The sequence below is a fragment of the Nannospalax galili genome, unplaced genomic scaffold, assembly GCF_000622305.1.
Source record: "Nannospalax galili isolate Female #2095 unplaced genomic scaffold, S.galili_v1.0 scaffold101, whole genome shotgun sequence".
NCBI classification, from domain to species: domain Eukaryota; kingdom Metazoa; phylum Chordata; class Mammalia; order Rodentia; family Spalacidae; genus Nannospalax; species Nannospalax galili.
Genome location: NW_008345700.1, coordinates 1544266 through 1554521, shown reverse-complemented (window position 1 = coordinate 1554521; position 10256 = coordinate 1544266). Strand labels below are relative to the sequence as shown.

Genomic DNA, 10256 nt, shown 5'->3' with positions numbered 1-10256 from the left:
CATCCATCCATCCATCCATCCACTCATCCATCCATCCATCCATCCACTCATCCATCCATCCATCCATCCACTCATCCATCCATCCATCCATCCACTCATCCATCCATCCATCCATCCACTCATCCATCCATCCATCCATCCACTCATCCATCCATCCATCCATCCACTCATCCATCCATCCATCCATCCACTCATCCATCCATCCATCCATCCACTCATCCATCCATCCATCCATCCACTCATCCATCCATCCATCCATCCACTCATCCATCCATCCATCCATCCACTCATCCATCCATCCATCCATCCATCCATCCATCCATCCACTCATCCATCCTTCCGTCCATTTATCCACTTTTTTACCCATCTATCCAACCAGCAGGTATTCATTTACTGAGGGTTTTTTCTAAGCCAGGTCTTTGCCAGCTGTTTTGGGAATGTGGCACAAATAAAATGGATGCAGTGTGGTGGAAGAGCCAGACAGTAAGCAGATCCACAAACTATAAACACCAATGCCACGAAGAAAAGAAGCTGGGTCAAGGAGGAGGGACCAAGCAAGAGACTCAGTAGAGTTGAGGGTTCATCAAAAGTTTCTGGGATGACAGATTTTGTTGTTTTGTTGAGACAGGGAGTCCCTGTAGTCCCAGCTGCCTGGAACTCACTGTGTAGACCAGGCTGGCCTTGATCTCACAGAGATCCACTTGTCTCTGCCTCCCCCGTGCTGGGATTAAAGGTGTACACTACCATGCCTGGCATGGGCTGAGAGATTTTTAATGAGATTTGAAGGATGGAGGAACTGGGGTGTAACCTGAGATATCCATCCACACCCCCTTCCCCAATTCATACTCATGTACAGTCCTTGGTCCTGTGACTGACTCTGGGAGGCTAAGTCTACTACCAGTGACTGGGGAAATTCTAGGTCTAGTCAGAGCACAGCACCCAGAATGATGACCATTTTAAGCAGGCATGAGGCCTGAGCTGGCTCAATTGGACATTTTCCAAGAATTCCTGGCTACTAATGTGGACATGAGACCTGGGTTTTTGTTTTTATTTTTTTGTCTTTTTGAGACAGGGTCTCCCTGTAGCCCCAGCTGTCCTGGAACTATGTAGACCAAGCTGGCCTCAAACTCACAGAGATCTGCCTGCCTCTGCCTCCCAAGTACTGGGTGGGATTAAAGGCGTGCATCACCACGCCCAGCCCCCCCCCTTTTTTAATGTGTACGAGTATATTGTCTGCATGTGTGTGAGTGCACCTGTGTCGTGTAATGCTGTGGAGGTCAGAAGAGGGTTTTGGATTCCCCTGGAACTGGAGTTAAGATGTTTTATAGCTGCCATGTGGGTTCTGGGAATCGAACCCAGGTCCTCTGCAAGCACAGTCAGTGCTCTTAACCGCTGAGCCAACTCTCTTGCCCATTAGTTATTTTTCTGTTGCTCTCATAAAACAAATGACCAAGTCAGTGTATGCATATATTGTATGTAGGTAAGTGTACCCGTGTCATGCAATGCCTGTGGAGGACAGAAGAGGCTGCTGGATCCCCTGGAACTGGAGTTACAGACAGTTGTTTGCCATGTGGTTGCTGGGTCTTCTGCAAGGGTAGTCAGTGTTCTTAACCACTGAACCATTTCTCCAGCCCCTTATTATTTTTATTTTATGTGTGTGAGTGCATTGCCTGCATGTATGTGAGTGCACCTCTGTCATGCAATGCCGTGGAGGTCAGAAGAGGGCTTTGGAATCTCCTGGAACTGGAGCTGCCATGTGGGTGCTGGGAATCGAACCTGGGTCCTCTGCAAGAGCAGTCAGTGCTCTTAACTGCTGAGACATCTCTCCAGCCTGAGACCTGTTTTTTTTTTTAAATTTTTTTTTAAACTAAAATGAAGAAGTTAACATAAAGATGAAGCTCACTTACAAAGGAGATTAAGGTGGAGGTAGTCACAGAAACAGAGCTGGAACCCTGATCCAGCCATGCCTGAAGGCTATTCCTACTTTAGTCAGGAAAGTTAGCCAGTGCTCTACTTGTCCAAGCCAGTTTGAACTTCACTTTTCTGTTTCTTGCAGCTTGGCGCATCCTGACTGGTAAGTAAGCAAAGCAAACAGGAGGATGGAGAGACTCTCAGCAGAGGAGACAGATGTGCATTTCTCCTGAGTGGGGAGCAGGATTACTGGCACTCTTGCGAGACACCCCTGCCCGTGGCACACAGAACATCTATACTGTGACCTGAATAGCACTATCGTGTGTGTGTGTGTGTGTGTGTCTACCACGGCTAAAGGTGAACTCCAGGCAAGTCTGAACCCATGGCCTGACACTGTTGCTCAGTACCTTCTTATTGGGCTCTGAATGTGGTGGGCAGTGGGTCAACTAGCTTCCCTTCCATGTGGTATGGGTGTGGGTATGGGTCATTGAATGCTCTGGTCTGGTTCAATACACCCTTGGCACTAGAGAAGCCCAGCCTCCCAGTGACCCCTGCGTCCATTCGCCCAGCCTGAACATGCTGGTGGTGGGGGCCTATGCCCAACTCACAGATCTTGGCTTGGCCACAGTGGGAATAATCTCAGGCATTGGAATGGCACGAGGCTTGGGGATGGTCAAATTGAATTCCTTGGGCTCTGTGACCTTGGCCTTGGTCTTTGAGAGAGGGGTTTGATCAAGTGGTGCTCCTTCCAGTTGGTTGATCAGCTCCTGGACCTCTGGCTGCCATCTTGAAGGCAAAAGTGGAGATACCCCTGGAGTTACATCCTAAGTAGGTCCCCAAGGACCTAAGCTGGTTCAAGGGATCTGAAGGACCCCCAAGTGTTTGGCTGTCCCTCAGGGTAAGGTGGTAAACAGGCAACCCCTGACTATACTTGTGGGTGCAGTCCAGCCACACCTTTGGTATACATCAATCTTCCCTTTGCACAGATGAGGAAATGGGCCCAGAGTCCCTGAGGACAGGGACCTGGGAAGCTGGGACATCCCCACAGCAGGAGTGTAGGGCTTTCTGGACAAGCAACAGCTGGGGCATGGAGCTAGTCTAGGCAGAGCAGATGGCACTGGTGGAGGAAGCTGGGAGCAGGGAAGGGAGGCTGGGGAAGGGGAAGGAATGTTCTGGAATAGCACTGCTGCTGACAGGTGGAAGGAGCTGTAGATATTGGGTAAAGCGAGGATCACAGTCCCCTAAAGGGAGCCCAGCTGTCCTGGGCTCAGCTTCAGGGTGCAGGGGTGTTGGAAGGGCCTTGGTGGGTTGCCCAGAGGTCTGGGTGTTCCCACTTCACTTTCCACACCCTGAGTGGATCATCACCAGCCTGCCCAGCGTCCCCTCCCATTGGACTCACCGGGACGGATATATGACTTGAAATAGTTCCTGTTTCACCTGCAGTACCAGAGCTACCCAGAGGGATCGAGGCTACCCAGCAAGGGGCTCTCACTGGCCACTGCAGGGCTGGGCCCAGGGTCTGGTAGGTTGGGGGAACACAGCTTACTGTCCCTGTCACAGGCTGTGGTACCATGTAGGCTCATGGTATCTTGGAGCTTTCACAATCTGGCTCCCTACAGAGCTTCCATAGGCAGGCCCCCACCCATGGTGAAGGAGTGGACACGGATAATTCTCAGGGATCCAGTGCCCTGCCATTGCTGGACTCACCTCATCAGAGGATCGATCCAGCTCTCCTTCACATGGGCTGTCTCGTAGACAAGGCTCCACTCATCCTTGATCCATGAACACAGGTTCATGGGGCTGAATAAGAACCTGAGGAACTAAGGTGGGGAGAGGCCTGAGCAACTCAGCTACAGCCTGGATGATGCCCACTGATGTCCCATAGCACCTCACAGGGGCCAGAACAGAGTATGACACCAGTTGTCACTCCTGCAGATCGTTGAAGAGACCTCGCCCCTCAGGATATTCCTGTTGCCTGGAGGGGCTCCTGCCTGCCATGTCCTTGCTCCCACCAAGCTCCTAGACCTGGGAGGCCCTTCATTCCACTTCTGAACATGATGTTGCAGGGACACATGGAGAGCTGTTGCCTTCTGTTTTGCCCTTGGTGGGCTTTGGAATTCTGGGAATAAAATTATCTCTTTTTTCTGTGTCCCTTAATCCTGCTACCAGTGCACTGCAGTGCAAGAAGGCAGAACCCTTCAGGCCTGTTCACTCCCAGAAGGTGGAATGTCGCTCCACCCTCACAGTGGGTGTCTGGTCTCAGTCCTGGGGTTGAGGTTGCACTCCCTAGTTAGGGGCCTGTGATAACCTTGGGTAACTCAGAGGCAGTCCTGGGAGATTCCCAGTGCTGTGACCTGCAGGCTGCTCCCAACTCCTGGTCCCCAAGTCTAAACCTGTGGCCCTGGAAGGTACACAGCTGCTTTAGCTTCTCAGGGGGAGTAGGACCCTTAGGGAGCTGGAAGCCACCCTTACACAAGGCAGGGCTGACAGGGGTCCAGTCCTAGGAGGCAGCCTCTGGATGACTGGGATACAAACTCAGGCCCTCAGTACCCACCTGTGGGGAAACTAGCCTGGGACCCCTGGGGATACTCTTCAGAGGGTATCCATGAAGCTGTAAATACATCCTAGCCTAAGGGGTCTTGTACAGTTGAGGGGATTCCTGGAGACCCCTTGATACAGATCCCCAAAGAACCAATCAGAAGGGACAGTCAAGGACTCTGGGGCTGCACTGATGCCACTGTTTGTAGAACCCAAGGACCACATGCCAGAGCCCAGGGGAGAGCTTTGTGGGGTTACAAACACACTTCTGGGACTTGAGAGCAGGAAGCATATTTGGGAAGTGACTCCACGTGCATGGTCAACCAAGAGGACAATGGTGAGCAAGACTGAGCAGAGCTTCTGGTCACTGCTGCCTCCCCAGTGTGACTACCGTCCTCACCAGCTTCCACTCTCCTCTCAGCACCCAGGCCTACTCCACACAGAGGCTTCTAAGGCCTCCTAGAGCCTTCCACAGCTCCCACACTTGACTGCTTGCCCATTTCCCTCACCCACCCCAGTGGCCCCTTCCTATCTTCCCAAACCCACAGGGGACTTCTTAGCTCTTGCCCATGGCCACTATCCATCAGTCCTCTTTCTAATACTCTTCCAATTGTCAGCCTGGCTATCCCACAGCCCCTGAAGTGGGTAGTTAGCCCCTGTGGCTGGACTTGGGGTCCCCATCTCTACCTCTGGTCCACTGACATCTGGGCAGTCCCATTCAGGTTTCTTATCTGTCCCTCCATCCCTCCTCACATCCTCACATCAGCATCTCAGCAGGGCTGAGGCCACCATTTTCATAGGTATGGGACCATGCTGCCAGGGACCCTGCTGGAATGGGGATGGGGTTCCCTGTGGGTTTGAGAAAGCCCTTTGATTCTTGGGGGAGCTGGAGAGATGGCTCAGAAGTTAAGAGTGTGTACTGCTCTGGGAGAGGATCTGAGTTTGGTTCCTAGCATCCATGTTGGTAGCTCACAACCACCTGTAACTTCAATTCCAGGGGATCCTATACCCTCCTTCTGGACTCTGAGGGCACCCACACTCACATACACACCACACACACACATACACACACCACAGACACAGCACTCAGACATACTTAAAAACAAAAATGAAGCTGGTGTGATGGCTCACGCCTTTAATCCCAGCACTCGGGAGGCAGAGGCAGGCGGATCTCTGTGAGTTCAAGGCCAGCCTGGTCTACAAAGTGAGTTCCAGGACAGCTGGGGCTACAGGGAGACCCTGTCTCAAAAGACCAAAAATAAATAAATAAATAAATAAATAAATCTTTGTTCAGGTATGGTGACATATAGCTCTAATCCTAGCATTTGGGAGGCAGAGGCAGGCGGATCTCTGAATTCATAGTGAGTTCCAGGCCAGCTGGACCTACAGAGAAACCCTGTCTCAAAAAGACCTCCCCCCGCCAAAAAAAAAAAAAAGAAAAAGAGAAAAAGAAGAAAAAAAGTCCTTTGACTGTCTGGCAGGTCCCATTAGTGAATGAGTATGATGAATATGGGGTTCCTGGGTGGTAGAGACTTCCGGCCCTTCCGCCTGCTATATCAGAATGTGGATGCCATGGACAGAGCTGCCTGCGAAGCAGCCTGGGAACACTCCTGTCTGTAGTAGTGACAGTACCCAAGGGAGGCCACCTTGTTAGAGTGGGTCTCCATCTTCAGGGCCCATCTGGCATCTTTCTTGAGTCCGAGGCAGGTAGAGGACACTGAAGGGACCACAGTCACCCAGTGGGGCATGGGAGTGTAGGTAGATCATCGACGGTCTGGGGCTCGTCACCATCTTACCTAGGCAGCTTGGGTCCTTGGAGCTTTTCCTTTGATCCCAGAGAGGCTTGGGCAGGTACTCTACTGAAGTCTCAAGGCTTTTTTTTTTTTTTTTTAAGCTTTGAGACAGGGTCCCACTGTGTAGCCCAGGCTAGTCTTGAACTTTTCATCTTTCTGTCTCAGCCTTTCAAATCTCTCCACTTACAGGCACCATGGCTCGGCTCCCATGTAGGTTTTGTAGGCTGCTGCCATGGGTCTCCAGAGCTCCCTAGCCTGCTCAGTGACTAGGCACTGCACAGACTCAGTACATACAGTGTGTGGTCTGCACCCCAAGCATCTGGTGAGTCAGCACTTTGGGTCCCGGGCAGGATGCAAGGGGGCTGTTTGCTCAGCAGTTGGTAAGGATTTTAGCATGGGAACAGAATGAGCCAAGTGCAGGTCTTGCTGAGTGTAGGAGTGGGAAGGGCAGTCTTAAGGCATCTCTTGGAAGATGCCACCAATTTTGCTTTTTTTGTCATAAAAATGATACCCTTGCTTAGCTTAAGATGACTGCAAGTACTGATCCATCATGGGCTACTTACATTTATGTGCAGATTGGAAAGTGTGTCCTTTATAGAGCAACCGAGTAGAGTCAGATCTCCTGAGACAGAAAGCATATTGTCCCAGACAGAGAGCTTCATTTGGTATTAAGTAGAGAAGGAAGAACCCACCTCTGGTTAGAGAGTCAGAGGTAGGTGACTGATCAGATGCCTCTGGTTCTGGTTCCTGTCCTCCCTGGTCAGAAGCCTACTGCCCTGCAGTGGAGGCGGTGGGACTCACCTTGCACGTCTTGCCCACAGACTGGGACTTGATGATACTGCGGAAGAGCTGGAAGCCAAGCTCGTCCAGCTGGAACATGGCCAGGTAGCAGATCACTGAGGAGAGAATGTGGTGTGGGGGCACGGCCACCCTGCAGAGGGCTGTGACCCTGGAGAATTCTGCAGCAACTGAGGGTCTCCATGGCACCTTGCTCTGTCAGGGCACGTGAGGACAGGCCCTCATGGCGACTACCACCTCATGCAGACAGAACAAGCTTTGTGCTCTCAGAAGCAGGGCACTCGGGGCTTTTAATTTCCACATACATTACTGCATTTGCTCAATTCTCAGAAATCTAAGGGTTTTTCTGGGTAAAAGTGATGTCACCTGTTTTGTTAATTCTGTGAGCTGAGTCACCTTAAGCCTTTGGGTGAGGGGGCTCTTCTGAGGGGCTGCTGGCTGCCCCTGAGCCAAGCTGGGCAGTGAGGGTCAGCCCAGCTCTACACTTGACACCAGCCACAAGACTCGGTCTGCCAGCATGCTACATCCCTCACTTCTCTCTCCCTGGGCTAGCACAAGGCCAAGTGCAAGTCTTATGGCTGGATCCCTCCCTACGCGACAGCAGCAGCAGCCGCTGCCCACAATAGACTCCTTGCTCTGTGAATGTGGACAGTGGCAGAGGCAACACTCATATTTAATCTCCCCTGGGTGGTTTAGACTGGCACAGGTCCTGCTCTGCCCACAGGTGTCAGGGTCAGGGCTAACAACAGACTACAAGAAGCACATCATTTTGCCCAGGCTACCCTTGGGGGTATTCTGTCTCAGGCAGGTAGTAGGAGGTCCAGAGACTGCATGGGGCACCAGGGCTCAGTACTAGGGCCTAGACACCAGCCTTTCAAGGCCTGAGGGCTGTTTCTTCACCTGAGAGGTGAGAAATATACTCAACCTGGGCTATACACTTATGGGTTCCCGAGGATCAAGTGAGGCAAAGGGCCCTGAGCAGAAATGCTAGGAGCTGCCTGAGGCTTGCCTGTCTGCTGGCTGGCCTCTCTCGGGACAATCTGTCCAGGGTCTGGGCTGGACACTTCTCTAGTCCTTTACTCTAGAGTGGGTAGTAGGCCTGGGCCTCAGAGACATGTGGATGGTAGATTCACATACCCTCAAAGAGGCTGTAGTCGGCCCACAGGCAGAGCTGGCCATCCCGCACATAGAAGGCATCCACCACAATGGTCAGTAACTTCTCATACTCGAGGCAGCCAGAGAGAACTTCCAAAACAAAGGCATGCTTTTGAGGGCTCAGGGTCTGAAAGACAAAGCCAAGAGGGAGCTCCGCAGGGGCAGGAATGCAAGGGGAGAAGGGGACTGCGACCCTCACGTGGCAGAGGAGAGGCCAGTTCCCACCAACCCCCTCAGAGCCATGCTGACACCAGCAGACACCCTCCTTTTCTTTCTCCTTCAAAACTGAATTTGAAAGCCTTCCTACTTTAAAAAAAATTTTATTATTTTTATTTTATGTGTATGAGTGTATCGCCTCATGTATGTGAGTGCACCCATGTCATGCAGTGTCGCAGAGGTCAGAAGAGGGCTTCGGATTCCCCTGGAACTGGAGTTAAGGTTCGTAGCCGCCATGTGGGTGCTGGGAATCAAACCCGGGTCCTCTGCAAGAGCAGTCAGTGCTCTTAACTGCTGAGCCATCTGTCCAGCCCAAAAACCTTACTACTTTTAAAAAGATAATTAACATGTGCCACACACAGGTCATGTTGTGGTTTGGATCTACACTGCCTACCCAAGGCTCCTGTACTAAAGGCCTGATCCCAGTTTAGTGTTCAGAGGTGGGGCTGTTGGGAAGTGATGAGATCCTGAGGGCTTGACTTCGTCAATGGACGACTCCGTATTGTGATAGCATTGTTGGGAGCGGGTGGTACTGGGAGATGACTTGGAGGAAGCAGGTCATCACAGAGAGGGTTCAACTCTCTCAGAACGATGGGCAATGGCACGGAGACGGGACGGTCTGGTCCCATGGCTTATCCAGCACGAGTGAGGGTAAGATGGGCTCACTGACAAAATAAACACAGAAAATGAGACAGTAAAAACGCAAAAGGCAAACATGCAAATCTTGTCCTTACAGAACAGGCAGATGCACAGAAAAAATGGCAATCGTGTGAGAGGGCGGGGAGAGGGAAGCAGGGTTTCACAGGGACAGTTTCAGTTTGGGAAGATGAGGTTTTAGAGGTGGATGAGGAGATGGCTGTACAGTCCTGTGAGTGTTTTCTCCAGGCCACTTGAAAATGGTTAACATGGTAAAAAATTATGTGATGTGCTTTTTTAACTATAATCACTTAAAAAGTGAGTTCATTTACAGACTTAATTTTACAGTTAGAATTTTTAATTGAAAGCTGCATCACCTTTTTCTAAATCTAATTCTCTTAGATCTTGAAACTTTCAATTATGAAGAAAAAAATTACTCTTACATGAGATACTAATATAGTTTTCTCATTAAAGCATAAATTTATAAGCATGATTATATATTACACACATTTGAAAATTGTTAAATATTCTTCACACTCAGAATACTGTAGAGGCAGTGATTTCTATCAGATTTTGTTTGGCAACTGTTGACTTAACTAATTAGCTATCATAGTCTATTATTGAGTTGTTTTGTATTTTAATTTCCTGGACAATTTTATTTTACAATGTAAAACCATAATAAAGTTACTTGTATATTAAAAGAAAAAAAAGTAAGTTCATATAAAGGCTTTTTTTCCAGTTTATTATTTATTTAATAACCACATACTTAGAAGAAGCATTTCATTACAATAGCATTGACATATTAAATAACAATTTCCTGAGCTAAGATGCATATCTTTCAAAATCGGCAGTAAATTTTTAGGTTTACAGTTGAATTGTTACAGCTATACAATATTTTACTCAGTATAAACCCTATAAGACATAAAATTAAATGAGGTTTTAACCTTTAAAAAATATCTCAATTTCATTAATAAAATACACAGTTTAATACAGAAAAATAAATTTTCAATGCAATTGACATTTGCACATGCGTTTCTAATCTCTATATACTGATTATTACTAGTGACAGTTAATTTCTCAGCTCCTTGGCATCTGAGCATGGATATAAAGTCATCAGGTAGATTTCAGTGGTAATGCTTTTCACATCTACTAATTATTAAGGAGCAAATTTTTATGCTTTGAAGAGTTATTTTTTAAATTTTTAAAAAT

General features: G+C 49.2%; 1 protein-coding gene across 1 annotated transcript in view; it reads right to left on the bottom strand.

Annotated features, from left to right (window-relative positions):
• The window catches only part of Cfap99 (cilia and flagella associated protein 99), a 59327-nt gene that overhangs the window by 27691 nt on the left and 21380 nt on the right, over window positions 1-10256 (bottom strand). The window contains exons 3-6 of the mRNA XM_008841880.2: window positions 8178-8322; window positions 7044-7138; window positions 3619-3731; window positions 2520-2697 (exon numbers count right to left, since the gene is read on the bottom strand). Coding sequence (XP_008840102.1) covers window positions 2520-2697; window positions 3619-3731; window positions 7044-7138; window positions 8178-8322 — 531 coding nt within the window. The remainder of the gene's footprint in view (window positions 1-2519; window positions 2698-3618; window positions 3732-7043; window positions 7139-8177; window positions 8323-10256) is intronic.